General features: G+C 40.0%; 1 protein-coding gene across 11 annotated transcripts in view; it reads right to left on the bottom strand.

Annotated features, from left to right (window-relative positions):
- Positions 1 to 25,398, bottom strand: part of GRIP1 (glutamate receptor interacting protein 1) — a 330,769-nt gene that overhangs the window by 105,521 nt on the left and 199,850 nt on the right. For all 11 annotated transcript variants that reach the window (XM_037389516.1, XM_037389521.1, XM_037389520.1 and 8 more), the window contains exon 2: positions 4,837 to 4,917. In XM_037389516.1, coding sequence (XP_037245413.1) covers positions 4,837 to 4,917 — 81 coding nt within the window. The remainder of the gene's footprint in view (positions 1 to 4,836; positions 4,918 to 25,398) is intronic.

Raw genomic sequence — 25,398 nt, 5'->3', positions numbered from 1 at the left:
TCTCCTCATTATTTGGCACCAGTTCTTTGAACAAGAATTTAAATAGGAGACAGCCTGCTACATGACTGCAACCCTCCTAGCTAAACTGTATCTCTGAATTCACAGGTGATTCAAATAACTGTCCCAGACTACAGTTTGCATGGTAGTTGTTTTGAGCCCTTGACCACTTCAGGCAATGAAACTTCACATTTCTAGAAGTCTCCCATAGTGCAGATGTCAGAGTCAGTAGGTACAAGAAGTAAAAAGTATGGATTTTTTTTAATTTAATGTCAAATATATCGGGTACAAATTAGCTTTTCCTTAAAAAAATTACTTTCAACCCAACCAAAACTATTTGCAGAATTTAACTGAAACTTACTATTGATTTCAGCCAACAAAAATAAAACATTGAGAAGCTGAAACATTTCAGCTCTTTAAAAAATGTAGGGGTTTTTACTGTATATTTAATTTTTTTTTAAAATAGTAACTTTTAAGACTCAATAAAAAGCATGTAAAGAATTGAAGTAAAAACAAAATGAAAGTTTTGTTGCAGATTTTATAAAATATTTTAGCTGACACCATATTTATGTTGTCTTTTTTTTTTTTGTTTCATGGAGGTATGATTTTTACGCTTGTGTCAGGTCATTCCTTTCTCTTCCATCCCCCTACTTTTCAGTGAGTGAACTGAAAATAGACAAACAAATAAGTGAACAATTTGCACAGCATTAGTGTCAACAGACTTCTCCATGCTGTTAAAACAGATAAGATGGCATTGGATTTTAGTCTGGAAAGCATGGGAGTAGCTATTTAGCCTGTCCATATTCAGGAAAGCACTGAGAACATGCTTACCTTTAAGCATGTTAAAGTCTCCTTGACTTCAAAGTACTCCTTTAACAGTGTCATTAGCTCTTGACATTGTATCAGCACTGTCTGAAAATTTGATCCGCTTTTTTAAAGCTCCCACAGGAATAAGCAACCATAGGAATGACACTTTTGACACAAGTGGTATTGACCTAACATTTCCACTTGGCTTGGACCCGCAGCAAGCCAGGAGGAAACCTCAGCTCAGGAACTCAATGGGAAGTACAGCCACCTAAACCTAGCAATTCAAGAGGTTAGCTAATAAGTGAATATCAGATGCCTTACTTTTAAAGGATAGATTTTTTTAACTGCATCTGTGATTCTGAGGGGAGGGTCTTACCTGTGAATTCTGAAACACATTGCTTTCATTTACATGCCTAAGTACCAGACCAACAGTGATAGTTCCCAGGATGAAGCACAGTACCCGCCCCCTTGGCTTCTGCAACCTACTCTAAATTTAAAGGTTCAGAGAAGAAAATCTGTTTCGTACTTTGCAGGCTACTTGTGATGCTGGCATTGCCTCAAGCCTCATTTTTACATAAGTTCTGGCTGTAAAGGTAAATAATGTCTCAAACAATCATGTATATATAACTAAACACCTACACATCTGCAAAATCAAGTCCAAGTTTCAAACCACAATTATATTAATGCAAATAATTTGAATTAACTATAATTTCCGCAATTCTGTAAAACCCTTTGAAAGTATCTGTTCGTTGTTGATCTTGCACTATGTGAAGACATGATAAATATGACATGTAGTCTCATCACATGAATAATGCATTCCGCATCTTAAGCAAGCAACTTCTGCTCCAGAGAGATGCTTAATCCATTCCCTGCTTCTGGTGATGAAAGGAATTAAACCCAGTGCACTGATCTCACAGTATGTGCTCATTTGGCTTTAATTATAAAATGATTATTGCAACATTTTTTCCAGTAAAATAAACCAAACCTGAGCTCCATGTAACCTCTGTAGAACTATATTACTTCTCTGTGCATACAGTCTTTGCTCATCAATACTGCACTTTCAATACAGTTTCACATGGATGGATAAAAACAGCCTCTTGGGGTTTACAGCTGGTACAGTAGTTTCAGGTCTCAGCATAAAAAGCTTTGCTTTTTGGTATCTGGTCAAAGGAAGGAGCACTGGAATCCTTTAAAGTGAATTCAAATGTCATTAGAAGGAGCCTTCACCAGGCACAGGGAGATAACATGATCCCACACTACGCTAGAAGATTTATATCATGTATCCTGGATATGTATTTTCACTAGTATTTTTTCCTCAGACTGTTCAAACCTGTGCAAAGCTCGGTGTAAGATCATTTACCTTGCTAAAACACAAAAGTTTTCTCTTGTCTGATTCAATGGCCAGAGCATTCCTTGGGAACAGGACATCTGCCGTCCATGTCTCAGGAATGACAGAGCAACAAGTGGATTAGACAGCTATACTGTTTAAGGCACTGCCATGCTTCAAGCCTGAAAATACAGCACTTCAGCAACGTGATGTTTTATCAGGCATGCCATCCGGGGGGAGCAGAAATGAATGCTTTCCATACAGTGTATGCTCTCCATGTAGGAATTACTGACAGTAACTCCAGCTGACACATCTTCATCCAGGTCTAGAAGAATTTACCAGGTTCATTGCATCATACCTTCCAATCCAAAAGCTATTTGGAGCTGATCTACATAGTATCAGAAATGCGATCCTGTTCCCAAGCAAAAGTGGCTGTACTACTTCTGGTCTCAAACTAGTTAATGCTACTAGTTAATACTACTAAGACACGTTCTAGTGCCAAGCCAAGCTGGCTAGCTGGGATGCTTCTGCAACTGTGTCAAGACTAATCCATAATGTGGACAAACTGCCCACAGACAAGCAAGAGTGCTAATTCACGAGGTACTAGTTTACATATGAAACGTGTGGTCAAATCTTCTCAGCGTCCAAGTGATACAAATGCTTACGGGTTATTTTCAGAAACTTCAGTCATCTCCTAAACGTTCAAGTTACTTCTCAATATAGTACTTAGTTTTACAAAGCTGTTTATGTATCTAAACCTACAACATCCACTGTGCTATAGAATGTGACTTTGTCAGTGCATGAGTAAGTTTTACTTTTATTTTTTTTTTAAATATCTAACCAGCTCAATCTCATTTATCCTTCAGGCTCCTAAGGTTTAGAAATGCAACAAGGCATTAAAATAAATGTCTTCACTGTATTAAAAGCTGAAGAACGTACATAAGCTTAGGTAATTTTTCTTCAGAACACCTGAAATGAAACATGAAATGAAAGCGTACATCACACCAAACATTTGTCAGTATTATCTCTTTGAACTAACTGTGACTTATGCAGAGCACACAGGAAAGATTTATCTGCAATGCTCTCAAAAACTCCAGAATATACAGCAAATTTTTAAGAAGTTCAAAATTAATGGTCATTGATCATGATATCCATCACTTGAAATTCTTAATCTTATCAAATGCTTTAAAGAAAAATTGCACCAGTTCAGCTTCCATCAAACCTTCTCTTTAAAGAACACAAGTGAAAATCATCAGTTCTCAAAAAGTCATGTGAAACAATGAACTTCAGCCTGTATTTGGACCTTAGCATGTGTTTTATAAATACAGTAACTACATCATAAATTACAGTTACTTAGTTCACAGTGAAAAAATTCAAAATATTAAGAAAAAAAAAAAAGATACATCAGTACATTCAATATTAGTGACCTATGAGCTAAAGCATTACCTGAAAAGGTACCACATATAGAGGTCTTAATTCACTCTCAAGAACAATGAATCTTGGTTTGTGTTGACTTGGGGAAAACAAACCCTGGTTGGTGTTTGTATAATGAAAGATTTTTTCATAACAATAACTGTGTACTGGACACTGTAGTCATGATCATAACCACTGTGAAATGACTTCATGATTATACCATAAAAATAACAACCTTTAAATCACTAGGATGTTTTCCACAGTCAAAAACGTTCATTATGAACAACAGTAAATCATCCAGCTCTCTCTCTCGCACACATACAAAGATGCACACAAAGCATCCACAAAACATGTACTTTGGCACTTCAGAACCACTATAGCTACTGAGATGAGATCTGAGCCTGGCAGTGGTAAAGGTCTGAACTCCATCCTCTTACCCATAGCTTCCCTGTGGGTTGCGTGACTCTTCAATAAGGCCATGAAGTGTAGAGAATGCTAACATTAGTCATTAGAAGGTGGGTGACATTGCCTTATAGTTTCTGATCTCTATTGCAATGCATCTTCCCTTCGAGCCAGAGGTTACTGCGCTTGAAGTGAGACTGGCAACATCAGTTATTCCACCTGTGCACAAACTTAGCTGGTCTTCATTTGTTTTCATTAAAAGATCTCTAAAATTTTACTTGAGGTGGAAATCTCTTTAGATTGCTGCATAAGACATATATAAACTTGCTTTTCATGGGCATATTTCGCAGATTTGATTGAAGTAATTAAGAAACACAGGTTCGAAGATCACGTATTTTAACTCAATTTAAATAATTGATCTAGTGGCCCAGCTTTGTGCGATGCAATGACAGAAAAGACAAGAATGGGCATAAGTGTGGCAGAAAATCACATGAAGATGAGAGTTCTGACGGAGTGTTGCTCTGCTAGATTTCTAAGCCTGTCTGATCAGCAGTAGAATATATGAGCCAGTCTCCCTACACCATTGAAACCAGATATCAAAGAAGTGATTTAATGGGGTCTGATAGTATGTGAGCTTCTGATGAAAAGGTTGTTGTGCTTGATGTCTGAAATCTGCTGCAAAAGACAGAGACACAGGAATGTTCTTCATAGCAAAAGCTTGATGCAACCTAACTGCAGGAACACCTTACAGCTCCCACGGAGCCTTCCTTATAAAATTGCTTGGAAGTAATTGTAATTCATTTGCTTTTTATAACTAGTTGAACTTTGATTACTATTACCTTGCTGTTCACAAACAAGTCAGGTGTTATAAAAAGCAAAGCAAGTCTTACCTGGAATACTCTGTCTTCTCACAGACAGTGTTCCATCAGGTGCCTTTGCCTGGTTTGCAGACTTTGTGTAAGGACTCTCATCTAAACGGAAATAAGCAACACTTCCAGTTACTGTTAAATATAATGTTAAAACCAACAACATTTTAACCCAAATACTGTGTGAATTAGCAGAGCAGAAGAGCTGCTGTGAGCTAGACAAGGATGGGTACTTCTGAATGCTGACTCAACGCTCAATGTCACGTTTAGACTTGATGACTAAGGCTCTGAATAGCAGAGCTGAAAAAGATGGGGTAAAACTCAGGAAATAACACTCAGCTGATGGCAGACAATATACAAAGGCCTTTTCAGTGTTAACATAATCATAGAAATTTACTTTTTCTTATGTTAAGAAGCTTTACATGTCAAAGACTCAAATGAGATAGGTATCATCCCTGTTCAGGACTGAAAGGCTTCCAGAAGCTTTTGCATATTGCAGCTGTAAAGATGCACTCCATTCCTTTTAGGATCTGTCAGTAGGTGGTTCCTGTTCTGTCCTGACGACTGATTGGGGAAAACATCAGAAAGCTGTTGCCAAATAGGTCAGGCACATTTATGCCTGAAGAATGGCACTGTAACAGTCTGTGGCTGAATAGGAGACTACTTGGAACACCTACTGATCAACCTCAGCACATAAGAGACCACTAATGGTGGGATGAGCAGATGACTCGTCAATTAAAGCCAGCATTAGGCAGAGAGTCACTTCTACATCCCTCTTTAGAGCAGAATGACAGTAGCAGAAAAAATCAACTATATGGTAGCTTTAAAAAGGACAAGCCTTAAGCTCAGAAAAGAAATGTGAATCAGAAGAAAATACTACGTATTTTTTATTTCAATCAAAAGAAAGGAATCAGAAGAAATTAGGCTTCTGTCTTGCTCATCCTTCAATCAAGTGCTCAAACACTTTAAAGTATTATCAAATCCTTCTATTTGGATATTTTCCTTCAGGTTGCAAAGGACCAATGCATTTAGAGCATCTGCATGAATAAATGCTTAAATCCAGATCAATGAGTAAAGGAATCAAAGACTACATTATCTGGTATAGCATCCTTAGATCAAGTAGAACCGTATGAACACTTTCTGGAGAATCAGTTTTTCTTTTCAGCTGACACTCTTGACATTATATGTCTTTGTTGCTGATTACACTATTTATGTCTTGCAAAGTCTTAAACTCCTTTAGAAACCTGCATCAAAGACAGCAGTCCATTTTTATATAGGTGACATAAGGATTTGGTCAGCATAATTTAATTTAAAACCAGGTCTCAGAAAGAAGCTACTAGAAGAGCTAGTTGGCTTTTAAAATCAGAATCTCTACAATGAACGCTGCTACTGTTAGACAGAAGCAGTAACTAAACACCTAAACGAATTTTTTAAAAAAGAAATAAAAAGGCAAAATACTGTTTTATAGCCATGCACCTTGACAAAAATTCAGCAAGTAATGAAGAACATAAATTGGTAAAATACCTAAACAGCCAACATAATTGTGGTTTGTTTTTTTTTTTCTACAGTAAAATGAACTCCCATTGCTTTAGGACTACATTGTTACAAGGAGAAAGAAAACAGGCTTGACTATAATGTATGCAAGTACAAACTCCATGAAAATAAAGCTGTCAGCTACAGGAAAAGAGAAGCATGAAAAAAATTAACGTATATCCAGCTACACAGTTTAAGAAAAAGATAGACATGTAAAGCTTTATTCTTCCATTTGAGGAAAGTTGAAAAGCTAGTATTATTGCATATGCAGAAGATACGTCCCTTCATTAAAGAAAAGAATTACAACAAAAGTGAACTAGAGCTTCTGAAGGAAATAGATTATCTTTTTTCTTTCACAGAAGAGGCACCACTGAGCTCAAACTCAAGGCAAAGCTCTCCCAAACAGCCCTGCTAACTCACATCAATACCAAAAAATAGAGCTCATCAGTAAGATTGTGGCTTACATGCCACATCCATTATTACTTATTTGCAGGTGCTGAACGTGGCAGCAGATAGTGTGAGACACGCATGTTTCTATTAAGAAGCGGGCAGGAAACATAATACAATTTCTCAGGAACTGATGGATGGTGATGACTTTTGGGCCTTATTTGAATGTATAGCCTACCTATGAAAAATATATCAATTTACAGAATAAAACAGTCCTCTCCTAGTCAGACTCATTACATACAAATTATTTTCATCAGATTGGAGACAGGCAAGAAAGGAAAGAAGAATTTTCATAACAAGACCTTTTTTATTGAAACTTTGTCACTGAGCAAATGAGTAAATTACCTATAATCTCATGATGGAATAGGACTTTCTGAATATTGCACTGCACTGAGTTCAGAATAAAGGACAAGCCTGCACATCTTTCTGGTTATTGACACCGATGAGGGGAGAGGAGTGCATGATAAAATTATTCTACTAGGGAGCCTGAGCAAAAAGTCTAGTATTTTCTACACAACAACTGGCAGATATGACAGGTAACTGAGACTGCATACGTGAGCAAACTAGTATTTTAATTTAGGCTTATTAACACTGAAAACTTATTAGATATTTATATCAGTTAGGTACTGCAGGCATGTAATCGTGTTGCATTTCTTAATCTGTCTACAGACTTTCACAGAAAAAAAAAAAAAAAAAAAAGGACCAAAAAGTTGCCTCATGAGCTTTGAACCCCTGTTAATGCGAAATATGCCCAAATAGTATTGGGAAAGAACAACGAACCATTGTTATCATCAGTGGGTGGAAAGCTGTTCTCAGGACAGGAAGGAACTCCCTCTTCAATGCCCATGTAACAGTAAAATCATACTGCAACATAAATGGAAATCAGTGTAAAGGATTCCCAGAAACAAAGGAAAACCAATACAACCAACTGGAGAAAGAATGCAAACAGCCTTATCGAGATACTTATTTGAGAAGGAAGGTAATACAAATAGCAGACAGATGCAGAAATAGATGCCGTCCTAAAGAACAAACTAACCAAAAAGACAAGGAAGCCCTGATAGCCCCGGAATGTCACATACCATTCACACTATCAAAAAAGGGAAAAATCTTTTATACGTATTAGCAAAGTTGTATGTGGGGCCACAAGAATTTATTATCAAATTATAACTTACTGATGCCCCCTCTCTGACCTGCTACACAGTTAGCAAAGAGGGTCTTAAAATGTAAAAAAAAAAAAAGTCTCATGATATCAGCACCTAAAGGCATTTGTCTGAGTGTTTTGTATTAACCAGCTTCCCCCTCTACAGCACAGATAGATTTCTTGGAGATGAAACGCAATCCAGCAAGCCAACACCCTGAAAAAGCAAAGGAGCAAAAGGGTATGAAGCATTCCTCTGCAATGGGAGACAATAACTCAAAATCAGGTAAATCTGTGACATATTTAAGAAGCTGCACATACAAAACAGAGGGAGAAACAGGCTAGAATCAGAAGCATAAATCTCACCTAGCTACACCCTTAGTACTAATATATCATCATCGGGGAGCGAGTTGCAGGCCAAACTGCATCACCCCTGAGCACAGCAACACCTTCACCTGAACAGGCAGATGCACAGCTGCAAACTGAGCTGCCGCTCGGTGCACCAGCTCCTGCCTGCTACTGGAGGAATCGCACTGCAGGTGGCCACGTTCACTACAGCAGGACCAGCTTAGCTATGCAGATACGCTCTTGGAGCTGCATTAATTACATCACCGTTGGGTTTTTTGTTTTTCCCCTCTTAATTTCCTCTGGCCAAGAGATTAGACAACCCACGGTAAATGATTTCTAGCAAGTCAGTAGGTCATACGAAGGTGACTGCTCTGCCAGCAACTCTCTTCACTCAGTGGCTGCAGGAAACCATCCCTCTTACACTGTTAAGAGGTGGGAGTCATTCTCCCCACCCCCAATTCATACATTGCATGTTTCTTGCAGTTGTAAATGTGCAACAGTGAACAAGATGCTCACAGTTTTAATTCACCTACTTCCTGGCAGAACACAGCAATAATCTCAGAGGTGACACCTTGCAGATTACTGAGATTCTTAACCAGCAAAGCAAAATGATCTTCCTGTTTTCTCCTTTTACTTGTCCTCATGAAAGAGCCCCAAATGCTGGTAACAGCAGCTCACATATCATCCTTTCAAAGCTCTACACACAATTCTTCTAATTGAAGACTGCAAAGCTAACGATCAAGTGGACAGGCAAGGAATCCTACCGCTTACAACTATTACTGTAGGCTTATTGCCTTTAGCTATTGACTGTGAGGCAGATAAACAGGTTTTTGCACTTTCCTGACTATTTTTAACCTGGTGGCTTCTCTATTCTGTAACTGAATGACTCATTCTTTGAGTTAGGGACCATGCTGTGACCCATTTAAATCATTCTGCGTTTCTCTTACTATATGAGGCGGGGGGGCTCTGACCAAGACTAAGGGCTCTATACTCTGCGACAAACCAACAGTAATGTAACCCTACAGAGATCATACACCGGACAACATGTATAGATAGCTATCTGAAGTGCTTGGTACTGTGCTAGCAAAACAACCATATGAAACCATTAAATATTTGCTGTATTCAGTTTAATATCCTTTGAAGGATACCAACTGGGGACACATAAAAGGGCATAAAAGGGAAAGCCTAAAGATATTTCCTCAGTCAAGTCTAGGCATTGGATTTATCAGGTGGCTTGTGGCCGCCGAACCATTTGCATGTCTCTTGAGGTGGCTGTGAAAGATATTGACACAAGGATGTTTACAGATGTGCTAAGGTCGAAGAGCCCTCCCTCCTTCAGGCCCTCACAACAGGTTAGAGGCTGTTTCCTTCACTGCTGCTGCCACCGCACGTGTTCCTCAAATGTTCCCTGCTGTGAAGCACCTCCAACCCATGTGAGTTCCAAGACTCTAAAAGGAAGCACACTCCATCTTCAGCTGGCTACACCTCCAGCTGTATCAGCGTATGGGAGGAATAAGATCAACTGCACATGTTATTGCTTACACTGTTTAGGACAGCACACACCTCAGACTAGTAAAGAATCGCATACCTGCACAGGGAAAGAGGACGAGAACACAACAAGTTGTCAAGAGCATGATTACAGCTGAGAGAACATCCCCAAGATTAGTTTCTCAACCATTACAAGCACCAGGGTCACAGTTATTACTTCAGGCATTCTAGATCCGTAACATGACATTCGCAGACATTTGCCACTCCTTAACTTTATAATGAAGAAAAAATTTCACGAAAAGCAACAGGTTTTTATGAATCCTGCCAGTACAGCACAAAATACCATAGGTTCTCATACTTCCTGTATCTGAAACTTATCCTGAATTTTATCTTTAAGTGGCATAAAGCTCCGCATCATTTTTAGCACAGTATCATACCAGTGACAGTTTGTAAATTCTATGCTACAACATTCTCTGTTATCCCCCCAGCTTGCAGATGGAGGCTTTCACAGACAAAAACAAACGTGTGTCCACTGATTTCTGTGGTTTACAGAAGCTCTGAAGTTGAGGAAGGCTTAGCTTAGACAGAATCTCAGTACAATCTTTAGGACCATTCCTGAAGCAACTTACTCTCTTGTAAACTCAGACCCTGCTGTTAAAGATCCCCCATTCTGTAAGAAAGCTGAAATACTTACTGGAGCAGGGACTTGAACCCCGGTCTCACGTTCATAGATGAATACCCAAACTCTCAGCTACAGAATCATTCAGTCTTGCTTACTCACTCTGATCAATGTTTTAGGTATGTCATACAAAGTAAAACGGATTAAAGCTATCTCCTTTACAATCAGTTCCAAGCCCTGTACCAAATCAGGCAGAACAGAGAATCTGAACTCAAGATCCCCTATGTACCCCTGTGAGCAGCCCAGCTGCTAAAAAGCCATCAAGACCACTCTAGAAAAGTGCCCCTGATCCCACGTAAGCTCATCATCTCAATTCCAGTTCTTAGTTTCCAGGAAAAATGCATAAACGTTTCCCCTGAACTGTTAGAAATTCTGGATAATGTAATTTTCAGGTTGACCTGCAGCAATGGGAAAGGAAAAAGGTATCAAGAGGGAAGATGAAGCCTGGTTATCACACTGCCCTACAGCTTCCAGCTGAGAGGACTTCTGCTAAAGACAGTTGACAAATTTTTCTCCCTGAAGAACAAATAATTCTGAATGAGAACTGACTAAATACCTCTGAATATTTACACAATACCCTGATCAACGTAACCAGTAGCAGTCACAATCAGTAGACAGATACCAACACAACTTAACTGAATCTGTAACAGCTGTAACAGTTACAACAGCTGTAAATGAATCATAGCAACACTTACCACCCAGATCTCTTTTTTTAAAATATTTTTTAATTTTTAAATAACTAAAGCTTATAAAGTTAAATGGAAGTTCTAAAATGCCGATAAGTTTTACAACTGAATTATTGAATACACTTGAATTGATAAACCACACTGAAATTTGCTGGGAAGTGGTGAATAGTGGGAATTCTATTTCGGCTGTTGATGGGAGATTTGGCACAAATGTTTTTAGCCTGGTGTAATTTTTAACCTTAGTAACTGTTATTAAGAACAATAATGAAAAAATATCTCAGAGAATGTATTTTTCCTGGGAAAGGAGGATGTTTTTAAAAGATTTGCTTTTAAACAATGCAAGTCTAGAGAAAAAAAGAGACAAAATTAGCTAAGTTCTTTCAGCAGATGTATAACGTACAGATTCTGAATGTACATGCTTCATGAAACAACAAAATGTCAACAATTTACTTTGCCCATATGCTAACCCTTTCAGACTTGTTATGGGAGCTCCAACCATGAAAGAAAGCATTAATTTCTCTTACTGTGCAGAAGAATAACAATTTTTCGCATTCTTTTTGGAGCTATGGCTTCAATCACTTACGATGAGACTTCATTTTTTAAATGGCAATGCTGCTCTTCGAAGTAGTGGTTAGAAGTATCTAAAATTTCCTAAGAGCTGCATATAAAGTAGTCATTAATGAGCTAGGCTCCAAGTAAGACAAATATGAATGTACTTAATCTTAATCCTTTCTTATCAAACTCTGCACTCAGTGCTCTCCAGCAATCTTTATTAAGGAAACAGGGTTTCAAATACTTCCATAAGTAACATTCGTTGGTGTGTGTGACATGGAAAAATTATGAGAAGGAAGAGTTAGAATAGCTTCTCTGGTAATTTTGTTTCCCACATTTAGTAGATGCGTGCTCTGGTTTTCTTAGAAACTTAATTTTAACAGTTATAGCACCCAATGAATAACTGTGTTGTCTCTCTAAAGTGAAAATTTATTCAATTTTATTATACTTTATGTAAATTTAATTCTCTTTTTTTCTGAATTATATGGTTACTTATTACAGTACCAGCTCAGTTTTAATCTAGAAGCAAGAGAAGTAGGGTACTGTAATTATGCATAACCGTGAACACATTTCCTATTGATATTTACAATACCTCAGCAAGCTTGACCGCTTGAAAAATCATCTGAATATCCTCCAAGTCTGCTTCTACAAAGTTAGCTTCCTAAGCCTGTGCTTAGGCACCTCAGTGGAAGTGCTTGGCTTCCTAAATGGCTAAGCACACAGTCTCCTCCCCAAACTATTTTGCTCAGGAAAATTCAGAACTTTCCAAGACCACCTAAAACATGCAGAATCTGCAGAAAGCTGAAAACATGTCTCGAGAGGTATTCCCATATGGTGAAATTCACTTCAGTGGATTATCTAACAAAGAAGTAATCCTATTTAAATAATACCCCAACCACAAACTACTTCAAATCTGATAAATACGTCTTTTTGTTTATATAGCATCAAGCATTTGTTAAGGGATTAAACTCAAATGACATAAACCAGAATTGTTACTGAATTGTTACATAATTTTAGGATTCAAAAGTGAGTTTCACTCTGTTGTCTTGATCTTCCCTTTATTGTTTCTGGAAGTAATACAGGCATCACTTAAGTGAAACGTGTGAGGCTTAACTACAGCAGCTAGAAACTGAAGAAGCTAAGACAGTGAAAAAGGTCAAAGAAACTGAGGTTGTAAACTATTTTCCTTTATGAGGCAGTTTAGGATTCTTCTGTATATACAACTTCTGCAGAAAACTAGAGGATGGGGATATAAACCTTATTCTAGAGGATGGGGATATAAACCTTTTCACTTAGGAACTTCCTTATAAGTGACACAGATCTCACTGACAGGAAGCATTTCCAGATATTCAAGCTACAGTTTTTGTTCTGAACACCCATAGTTTGTTAAGAGTTGCATCTTGGTCCATAGGAAGGTTTTGTTGTCCTCCCTGCATGTGTGTTTAGGAACATCATATTGCTCTGATGTACTGCTGAGATTGTGTGAAGAGGCCATACATAAGCTTTTTTGGGAAAAAAAAAAACCACATTGAAAACTGTTTTGTTTATGCAGTTCTAATAATTAAGAGATTCAATTACAGTGTTTAACATTAGTAATTGTTAAATCATCATCCCTCAATAAGATGCGTGCCAAACTTGACAGAGAAACACCAGTGTCAAGATTATGATAAAAGTTCCAACAAGGCTCCTGGAGAAGAGTTGATCAAAGGAGCAAGACCTGAGCCAAGGAAGTGGCTGAGGGTCAGAAAACCAGATGGCATTAATGCCACACCTCATGAAAAAGAACACTTTTATGAATAGATATTCACTTTGAAAACACATCAATAATCTTAACATTACCTTTTATACCCTAACCTTGGTTCAGCTACCCCTCCCATATGGGATTTCGCTGGGCTGGGAAGACGGCAATAGCTGATTAGGGGAAAGGAGGCCAAGCCATATCACATGGCTCCTGAACGATGCTCTCAAGCTAAGCCACTATGCTCCTGGACTGCCCACCGCTGTGCCTCCTAGGGACAAAAGGCAGTTGGTTTTCTTGCAGGCACCATTTCACTGTATATTAACAAAAGATGACGTGTGGTATGATCTGCTATTACACTTGTACTTAAAATGCAACCGGAGAAACATATATTGTACATATCCTGCACGGCACCTCCACTGTACCAGATCTTAACAGCAACTTTCTTGTACATCAACGGTTCCTGTGCCTTCTCAGCACAAACTTGGCAGATGTCTTCCCTGTACTCTGACTGCTTGAGAATTAAAAAGTAGAAGAAGTGATGTTTGAAACTGCCGTTAGAATCTTTTAAAGCCTTCTGATTTTTCCATTTCCATAAAATTATATATTCCCCCTTCCCATCAGTGTGTGTGTGTATATTTTTTTTTCCCATATATATCTGAATAATGATCTTCTAGGAGTACTCATGGGGAAGACACCTACCACCTTCTACCTGTGCAGACCATAATGGAAAGCATATCGGGAACATCTGCTTAGGCTGCCAGCAGAGTTGACAGGGACTGGAAGAAGAGAGCATGTCAACTAGGAACTTTCTCTACTACATGCAGAAAACAGAAGCTAATTACATGTGTGCTGGGGGAGGGCAGTGATAAAGGTTAATAGCTGAGCCTGTGAGACTGTCACTCAAGTTGCATAAAAAGTAAGTAACATATGTTAAACCGATTAGAAAACAGGAGTTTAGTTTGCTTCAGGAAAATTAAGAATAAGCAAAGTGACAACACTATGTTAAAAGACAAGAAGTTAGGAATGGTAATTTTTTCATGAAGTTAGTTATTCCGCTTCCATTCCAGTGCTGTACTAATGCTATTTGCAGTAAATGGTATCATGTATTTTTCAGCCTGCTTGTGTCTGTAAGCTCCTCTAGTGATGACATCTCCCTTCCTTTCCTTTGGAGACTGCTCCACAGGGTGCATCAGGTCTCACAGCTGGAAAATAGTTCCCTCCATCAGTCTACAATTTTCTTTCCTTGCTTTAACTGTCATTCTATTACTCCTAATAACATTCTTCCCCTCTTCAGAAGATCTTATAAAAAAATATCTCTCATGTACTGTTCATTCCATAAATCACACTGATTATTGTGCTTACTGCTTTAGGCTAGGAACCTACCAGTTCTTACTGGGCATGACTTCCCACAAAGACTGGCTGATCTTGTCACTGAAGCATGGTGCACATGCCGACTAGGATATCCCTTTGGTGTAGAGCTCATTTGGTTTCTTCAAGCCAAAAATTTGCACAAGTGTAACTCCGGTCTGGACAACATTAAGAGTAAAGCATATTTTTGCATTTTAGTAATATGTTGTATAAATTTACAGCTTCATAGTTATGCTTTTTAATCCCACTAACAAGCTTTATTTGATTCATAAAATAATGCTAACACTGCTACTAGGAGCTGCATAAACATTATAGCAGTACCAGCATATTTACATTGGCACACCAGTGGGATTGCCCCAACTTATTCATTAGTCCAAATTGGCGTGGCTCAGGCTTGGTGAAAAACGGATCTTTCAGAACACGCTTCTTACAGACTATAAACCTGGCACCTTCCTTGTGCCCTTGTGAAATACTCTCCCACTTTCAGCCCCTGCCCTGGAAGAGTTTACCCTATATATCCACAAAGACTGTGCAATAACTTTGACTAAGTTCAGCTGTCAGCAGAAGTTCACTGTTTTTAGAAGCTGTGACAAGTTCGAACACAGTGCAGAGTAAGTCTTTCTAAATGAAGTGCTGTGGGCTTTTAGGAGTGGGAACAAAGCATAGTAACAAAAGAGATGCCAAGCTGACAAAACAATACATGCATATTTGTTTTACTTAAAGCTCACATAAAGCCTAGGCTACCTCCTGCGCTCGACAGCATCAATCCATGCATCCAGTTCTTTACAGCAAGCATTTTAACCTGTCAAATACTCTTAATTTGCCAGTGTCTCCTGAGTCCTATTTAATCTCAAAGCTTATTTAGGGCAAGCAGTTCACTGTCTGCAGTATTCCTCAAATTCTGTAAAATGATACTTATTAGAACTGCTTGCCCACATCTTTGCCTACATGCAACTAAGCTGATGTCTGAATCAGCTTTTTCTAGTCCCCTAGAAAATACAATAAACAGATTCAGATGGATGTGTGACATACGTGAAAAATTATACCCCGTAACCTTCAAGGACACAGGCAAATAATTTCTAATCTTTCCATGCACTAATCCTCCCAAGCTTTTTAACCAGGACTCCTCCTCCTTTAGGAATTCACAGCTGCACATTTACGTCTTTGGCTCTGAAGCTCCTAGAAACAACGACAGCATCAACTTATCTTCTACCACAACTGCAGGAGAATAAACAGGGATTTTGGTTTTTTGTAGTGTGAAAACTGTACTTAAACTTTTTGTCCAAACACTACAGCAATGGCGAGGTAATTACTGAATCTTTCTCTGTACTGCCTGTGTATTGCCAGCACTTTCAGATCCATCATAATACTCTGTCTGCATACTCAGGTTCATGCATGTGCTTAGTTTTAATGACGGGTTTATTCGATGTGTAAAATAATTTCAAAGCAACAGAAAACAACTGAAAATAACAGGAAATCTCACACATTAAAAATAGCTCAAACAAACCTGTCAGTATCAGATAAAGCACTCTGCAGAAACATGGCGTTTAAGGCAGAAGCTCAAACAAACTGTCTGGACTTGCCATGTTCTGAAGGTCAGACAAGCCTGGTTTTGGCACACCTACAGCATGATGAATGCCAGAGTACCGATTACCACAGCCAGTCTGTGCCCTGTCCAGGTTTTATAATGAAGGACTGAGGAAAACTGCTGACATTCAGCCAGACCTGGACAGGCTGGAGGGTTGGGCAGAGGGGAACCTAATGAAGTTCAACAAAGGCAAGTGCAGGGTCCTGCACCTGGGGAGGGACAGCCCCAGGCACCAGCACAGGCTGGGGGCTGACCTGCTGGGAGGCAGCTCTGCGGAGAAGGCCCTGGGAGCCCTGGTGGACGGCAAGCCGCCCACGAGACAGCAGTGTGCCCGTGTGGCCACGAAGGCCAGCGGGATCCTGGGGGGCATTAGGGGGAGCGTGGCCGGCAGGTGGAGGGAGGTGATCCTGCCCCTCTGCTCTGCCCTGGTGAGGCCGTGTCTGGAGCGCTGGGTCCAGTTCTGGGCTCCCCAGTTCAAGAGAGACAGGGAACTACTGGAGAGGGTCCAGTGTAGGCTGCAAAGATGATGGGAGCGTCTCCCTTATGAGGGAAGGCTGAGAGAGCTGGGGCTGTTTAGTCTGGAGAAGACTGAGACAGGGTCTTAGCAATGTCTACAAATATCTTAAGGGTGAGCGTCGAAAGGATGAGGCCAGGCTCTTTTCAGTGGTGCCCAGCAACAAACTGAAACATAAGAAATTCCGTCTGAACATGAGGAAAAGCTTCCTTTACTTTGACTGCGACAAAGCACTGAAAAAGGCTGCCCAGAGAGGTTGTGGAGTCTCCTCTGGAGGCATTCAAAACTGACTTGTATTGTGACTCTGTGCTATCTGCCCTAGGAGAACCTGCTTTAGCAGGGGTTGGACTAGATGATCTCCAGAGGTCCCTTCCAACCCCAACCATTTTGTGATTCTGTGAAACCAAGCTGATTTTAGGAAACAGAACAGAATATACGCAATTAATAGAACTTGGTGTGTAAGACTTCAGACCCAAGCAAGCCCTAAATATATTAACATCTGCACACTATGCAGCCAATTAAATACATCTGTAGCAAACTCCTGAAAAACAGAAAATTAAGCCAAATAGGTCACACCATTATTTCAAAAAGACACTACATTCTTCATTATCTGAAGTCTGTAAATGGAAAGCCCCGTGCAGAATACAGTACACATTAACGTAAACTGCCATCGGGAAGGAAGGGAGAAACATTCAAGATAAGAAATGACAGAAAATATTAAAAACTGCAATTCCTAAGCAAGAAGAGAAAAACACTTTCAACTACTTGCTGTAGCTTTGAAATCCAGACAATAACCACATGAGCCAGCATCCGTACAGCCAACATCACCACTGCTATAAACCAAAAGACACAACTGCAGGCACAGCTGGAATTTTATTGACCAAATCAACAAGGAGACACAGAGGACAGAACCTATATCAATAACCAGGGCAAAATGTCTGACAGATGACAGTAGAAGCTTGATCTTTAAGGTATTTCAAGAAATAACTGGTATTTTTACAAAATGCCAATGATTCCAAGCTATGATTTCTGTATCGCAGAAAGCAAGCACTTTGCTGCAGAGTCAAAGAGTTGAACACACTCATTAAGACTGCAAGAACAGCAAAGCAAGCCACTGAGACCCATAAGAATTGCTTGTTAGGTAAGAATTATGGCAGCAGCTTTTAACTGTTGTCTATCAAGCCCTGAAAGATCACAAGACTACTGTGCCACATTTCTTGAAAGGTCCCTAAGAAAAAGAGACATCTTTATTCTGTACTGTGATCGAATTGTGGAACATATCTATAAAGGTCTGCAACACCAAGTATCTAAACAAAGAAGAATGAAGCCATTAAGAGTAACAGACACAGCTGGCGGCCCCGGGCTGCCCCAACAGCCTGAAAAAAGCAAGTTTCTGCACTCCACAGCCAACACATTCTGCCTTCCAGGACTTACAAAGGCTTGAAGATACGCATTGGTTTTGGCTGGCTAGAAATGGAGATTCTTCTGAAAACATCTCCTAGCAGGAGTTAGGACAATAACCGCTGACTGCAGAACAAGTATTGTTAACTGCTCTGACGGATAGTGCCTGTTTGATGTGCTTTCAGCTTCCCTGGTGCATCCTTTGAGAAGGCAGCATGGAGCGGAGGTGCCGTCCCCTGGAGAGAGGGAGCCTTGCTTCTCCTATGGGAGTGTGTGAGCATGAGGGGCATGGAAGCATCAGCAGGGCAGGGTGTAGTAGATGGAAGACAGCAGAAAGCAAAGGCTGATAACAAGAATCAGTGGTGAATATGCTGCACGAGTACTGAATAGAAGGAGGACTTCCTGGGGACCTGATAAGCCCTTGCAGAGTTTGCAATAAATAAATGAATAAATAAATAAATAGAACCCATTTGGTCCAAAAGTCTTGCTTGGGGCATGGGGAAGGGAGACTGCTTACTGTAAGTTAGAGGCTAGGCAGATTTACTTTAAAAATAACCTTGGTTCCCATCAGTCACTTTGAAAAATAAACACGTTAAAACACAACAAAAGATGTCTTCCAGCAGAAGAAAGAACCACCTTTCACCATACATAATACAGGACTCGCTTAAATTATTCTTTGTGAGGCTTATAAAACATCTTGCTAACACTTCCCCATTGTCTCCTGTACTCCACAAGAATTCCATTACTGTTCCTGTCTTCTTGCCTTAAGAGAATAAATAATAAGCAGCTCATTGTCTATGAGGTTTATGGGTGTTCAAAGTTGCCAGTCACCTGCCATTTCCATGCAAAGTAGAAACCCAAGCAGACTCGTCCTTGAGGGAGCTGTAGGGCAGCTGAGCTGGTGGTATTGACCCTAGGCTTTCTGAACCCATACTGTCTCAGAGCTTATAATAAAAATGTTGCACTTCCCATCAAAAGTGGCTTCCACCGAACAGCTCTGTGAAAGCAGCTCCCACACCTCATACCCCTGCATAAGGTCAGACTAGAGGTGAGGGATGATAAATAACAGAGCTGTGCTTCTGCATGTTCCACAGCAGCATTTGTTCTGCCTGCTTCCTCAAGTCCACATGCCTTCCCTTCACTGGGACACTGCATTTTACCAATATATGAGATTAAAAGGAATAAAAAAAAGTGATGAGGTCTGACAGAAAACAGAAAATAAATATATGCAATGCATAGGATGCTATGTGCCAGATAAGGAAGAGGGAGAGAAGAGGAAAACAAAACTAAATCAAGTTGCAGAGGGAAAAGAAAGGAAGGAACAGTATGGACAGATGAACGGGAAGAGACTAATCCCACTTCTGAACTCCTCCTCAGTCCCTCCCAAGCTCCTCTAACAAGCTCTATTTCCTTTGCTAATTGCACAGTAGAACTGAAGCAGCCTGATTTGGAATCACGCAGAAGTTAAAAATCCTTGGCTTTGAGAATCTGTTCCTAATAGGAAAAGGCCAAATTAGGAAACACTGGAGAAGCTGATGTGGCAACAGACACCATGACACCAGCATCACAGCAGGAATTAATACTTTGCTGCTTTCCCTTCCTAAGCTGCCTCCTGTGCTTGTGACCTGTGGGCTAATGTTCCTCCCTGTGAGAAGCAAATGAATAAAGGAGCTAGCAAGAGCTGGATATATTTTCTATCACCAGCACCACCAGCTCAAAAAACCTGGGTGGGACTGCAAAACAAGATAGGAAGTTCACAAAACAAAACTCTCAATACTTTTTGAACCATGCAGGAATTTTTGGTTCAGATACTTTCTTTAATATTCCACTTAGCAGAGAAGCACAGATAACAGTGACAGTGTTACTGCTAGCATTATAGGGATAGAATAAAAATACAAAAGTGTCAATGACACCTAAAGACAAAACAAAGTGAACATAAAGTCTCAGTACAGAAATTATTTCTTTAACCACCACTGTTTTGTACAATTTTTCCTTTCTAGCATGTTTTTTTCAGGTACTGGATTAGCCTCAGGACTGCTCCCATTGCTTCCAGTAGCAAAGTCTATTGAGACTTGCATGTAAAAAGTTAATTAAAAGTTGAATAAAATGACTACAGAGATCAAACAATGGTCTATTCCTCAAGTTCATGCCAAGATTCATACATGTGTAACGTTATTTTATGACGTTTTCAATAATAATGATGATGAAGAATAAAGGGTTCCCATTATCTCTTCCCAATAGATTTAATCAAAGTAAATCAGAAGTTAAAACAAGCAACTTAAAGGCAAAAGGATCACTCTATTCACTGACATTGCCAGGATAGTATCTTCAGTTCAGTCAGACTGGCTACTATACCAGTAGTAAACCCAATATTTTTCTTTAAGCCCCTGCTCTGAAAAGTATGTCAATTTAAGGGATCATGTGTGCTATTAAAGGTCAACAAAAAGGCAGTGGGATTTCAAAGTTAGCAGGATGCTTTAGGTTCAAACCTGGGTTGCATGCTCTCTTGATTTGGGCTGCTTTCCTGAAGTGGGATTACATGCCCTGGTTTTGCAGATATTCAGGCACATGCATGGCTTTTTGCTCTCTAAGTGCATTGTGAAAATCAAGACACGCACTTACCATTAATACATTTTTCTGTGGGACTATATTGTATTATGTTTTATAATGTAAGCAAAAGTATGCAAAAATCTATCACAGTTCATACCCCATCATTTCTAAACATATTCTAGAACCTGGAACTTAATACTAAGTTCTTAAATGCAGCTGTGACAAAACAGGCCACTGTTGTAGCAGGTTCCCACTGAATATACTGGCAAATTGCAGTGAGAATGGCTGTCTGCAAGTCTGACACAATTTCTATGTAAGGATCAAAAAATGGATGCTGAAAGTCATACATTCATCATTTTAGCCTCTTAAAAAGAATACTGAAACATTTATTCTCATAAAACTCATAAAAATAAATACTCCCAACATAGATTTATGATACAAAGAATACCAATTTCAGAGTAACAGCACTTTGATATAGAAAGGCCATGAAAGATCATCCAGCATTCTGGTATAAACACACAATCTATTTTGAAATTCCCAGATGTGTGGGCTACCATTCCTTTCTTCGAAGATTTTATCTGATGTGTGCTCATACACAATTTAAAACAGACCAAGGTCTATTAAAGTGCATCAAAGTCCTGAAGGAGAAGAGGCTGCATACTGTTCATGCATATAGACAGTGAGCTACAGACAAATACCACCATGGTAGTGGCTTTCCATTTTAAAAAAGCCCAACTTTATTTCCTTAATTTCCCTTCTCTACCCTAAAATTTAAAGACTCCCTAACCATTTATGCATTCTTTGGAATTAAACTCCAGTCTTACAGGAATTTTAGCCTTTTCTAGTACACTTTGGAAAACAACGGGTTTGTGAGCAGAGTAGTGCACATTCATAAAGGTGTGGATGCTGATCTGACTGAGTTCTTTTATGAAATCTTGGCTAAATGAACAGAGAACAGCCATCATGGGTTATAATTACAATTACAGCTCCCCTGGACAATCTTAGTCAATCATAATTTCTTCATGTTGTTATTTTAGCTTGCCAATCCCCCCCACCTCCACCCCCGCTAGTTTTCTAGCTCCTTAAATGATTTACAATATCCTTACTCCTTTGCCATTTTTTTCTTCCCTTGCCAATTCAAGTCAGTACACTGAAAAGCCTCAGGACACTCCACAGAGTGGGCTACTTTACACGAGAGCGACACCGCCAAAGATCAAGGATGGAGAAAGACGTTTTAATTTAGCTGATGAGTTCAGCAGGCAGATATTTAACAGATGTGACACGTTACCCATATCTGTACGCCTATTTCTACCACCTCCAGACTTTACTGATTAAATTAGGCCAAACGTCCAAACCTATGAAGCACCATTGAGTAAGGCACAGCAGTCAACTTACCCACAAGACAGGACGATTAGTACTTAGAATGCATCTCTGTGAACCTCTAACATTATTTTAATGACACTTTATGTGCTAATTTTAAATGTAACAGCTGCTTCTCTCAAATTCTAGCTACAGGATTTTGCTAAAGATCACCTTTAACATTACAATCTAAATTAAGTGAGACCATACATAAACAAAAAACAGTCTTATTAGCTACTCAGTGAACAGTAAGGTTTGTAGGTTTGGAGATTTGGCTTTTTAAAAACATTCTATATGAATTGGCTAAAATCAGGAAATAAATTGTGGTATTAATGCTGACATAAAAGCCAAATAAACATGAAACCAAGGTGTTTCAATAATAAAAAAAGTCTACAGAGCTATACTCAGTTCAAATTCACATTTTTTCCCTAGGAAAGGACTACACAGTTAATTTCAGTTTTGAGACACTACACTTAAAACCGAATAGATAAAGTCCCTGGGTAAAAATACATTTTTGCTTTAGTTGGCCCAAAAAATACCCCCCAAATAGCATATCATCTGACCTGCCACTAGGGTTTTACAAAACAGCAATTATTCTCTTCTTTCTTCAAAAACATTGTGCAAGGAAAATGGTTTGATTTTTGTAAAATATATTTTTTTTAATTTGAGTTTATAAACTATTTATCAAGTAATTGGAGTTTATCAAGAACTTAGCAAGGGAAAGCTACTCAGGAGAAATTACATCTTATGCGGAGACCTTCATGAAGTGCAGCCTATGATAATTTCTAGCTCTAGCAGAAGCAAGTTCAGTTAATCTAGGTTCAATTCACCACAGCCTGATGGCCAGCACTGGCCCGGCTCCGCTTGTCACACAGCATTTCCCCACTGTCAGACACGACTGCTGGGAACAGTCAGCAAGAAAGAGAAATGATCCTGCAGGCAATTACATGTGTCCTCCCAAAAGGGCTTCATATAGGAGAGAGATCTTGAACTACATCAAAAGAGAAGACCCCATGCAGAACAAAGTACAGCTACGTAGTGACCCATGTTTCATCTGGACTGCTGCATTTGGAGATTATGGTTTTTTTTTAAATGTGTGCAGCCACATAAACCCATACAAGAGATCAAGCTTATGGCTCACTGTGACTAGAACTGTAACTGCCACCCAGAAGCACTGTTTTCCCCCAGGGCAAGCGACATCCCCCTCCCCAGCTCCAGAGCAGGCACATTTTCTATTACAGCTATCTGAAACATTCACTAAAACCAGGCAGAAATTTTCAAGGCTGTGGGAGCAAGGTGACAATCTGAAATCAGATTATTTCTGCTGCTAAGAATATTTCTGGGGGGGAGGGGAAAGTATTTTAATACTTTCCTGCTAAAGCTACCAGAGATAACTGAACTGTATTTCTGACTTCCCCCTGGTCTGTTCAAATTAGCCTGCCCTCATCTTTGGTGTCTAGCTACCACCCCTCCCCAGGAATGGCAGCATGAAGGAGGGAGGGAGACTGTCCCGGTTCCCTTGGTTGGCTTTTGAAAGCAGCTCTCCAGCTAACCATGCTGACCACTATTCACACCACACCAAAAAAAGTCATAAAATCAAATTGTAGTAACCTGCTGTAAAGTAACTTCCAACAAGACCGTGTTTGTAGATCTGTATTATGAACTAACTATGTCTGTTGTTCTTCTCCTTTCCATCTACCACAACCTTCCCAGCAAGCAACACACACAAGCCCAGCCTGAACACAGACCTACCGAACTGGCACGTACACCAGTGTTCAAGATGGCTACAAATTTAGAAATTTGGCTGACAGCAGATCTCACCTTTGACAGCAAAACTACATACCATAAACCTTGCAGCTATCTGGTGATGTGGCCCTGCTAGGAGCTGCCATGAACATCATAGTGAGCACTGCGCTTTGCACTGCTCATCGGCTTTGCAGCTGGGGGAGGACCTGAGCCAAAGTCCCCCGGATGTGGGACCAAGCATCTGGGAGGTAGGAAAAGGAAGAGAAACATGATTTCCTTGTCATCAGACAAGAAAACTTTGCTCCTCAGATCATCCAAGGCCAGGCTCTGTCCTCGACCTGGGGTAAAATGCGGAAGGGAAGGTACTAGAAGATGGCTTGTGGCATTGGAGTCCATCTGCTAATTTCTCTGTTGGCTTTTTATGAAACAAGTATGAACACTTGCCTTTACTGTGGGGTCCAAATAAATGTCTTCATGGTTAATTGAAAAAAGTTCTGAGGTTTGTTTGGAATAATAACAAAAAGCCTCAAACAAGACAAAATCAGAAAGCCTGCAGCTACGCACACTGCTACGCAGTCCTTCCCGCCTTCTTCGGTTTCTTCTTCTCCTTTCTCCTGCACAGCAGCCTCCACAAGTTAAAACTCAGACCCTCACCCCCAAGCACTGTAACTACAGATTCAGTCTTTTTATGCACTACACTGTTTCAAATAGCAGATACAGGTCACCTCCTCAGTCCCCCCAGCCACAGGGCTTGGGGACATCCAACTCTGCTCCTCACCAGGGACGTGGCTGCTCTCTAGACTTACCCCTCAACCTGACAGGAGGATTGCCTTCGTGCTATGCTCCCAAAGGCTGGACTGATCCTTCAGTCTCAGCAAGCATCAGATCTTCATAATTAAAAGTAAGGAAGGCCTATTTCAGAATATAGCAGGCAAGGAGTGGTATAAAGGCAGTATCACTTTTTTTTATGGAAAAAAAATATTAATTCGAATTGCCTTCTGTGAAGCAAAAAGAAATTAAATTGCCACAATGTTCTTCTGAGCTGTAGGCTCCAGCCTATGCTAAAAGTCACTGTTTCTGAGTGCACAGAGACGGCCAGAGCCAACGTTAACACTGATCCAAGAGGAAATGGGACGATCGTGAAGAGATACAGCTCATTTTGCACTAAGCTAGATGGCTCCTTGCCCTACAGTGCACACCGTGCCTCCCGCTGCGCTTGGGAGCTCAGAGCGTGCCGAGCCCCTGAGCTGTCATGGCAGTGTATTACAGTCAATGGCATTTACAGGCAGCAATGGTTGTTGTTATGGTTGCCCTTTCCTCCACTTCTGTCACACCAGTGCATGTATCCAGGTTGTGCCTCTGCTAGAGCCCCGCACTAGGCCAGCTTCCCCCTTGTCTCCTCCCTGCTCAGCCATGCTGCTCCTGCCTACAACAGGCCAACACACCGT

This window comes from Falco rusticolus, chromosome 5 (genome assembly GCF_015220075.1).
Source record: "Falco rusticolus isolate bFalRus1 chromosome 5, bFalRus1.pri, whole genome shotgun sequence".
Taxonomy (NCBI): domain Eukaryota; kingdom Metazoa; phylum Chordata; class Aves; order Falconiformes; family Falconidae; genus Falco; species Falco rusticolus.
The sequence above is the reverse complement of the archived record's forward strand: the minus strand, read 5'-3'. Positions and strand labels throughout refer to the sequence as shown.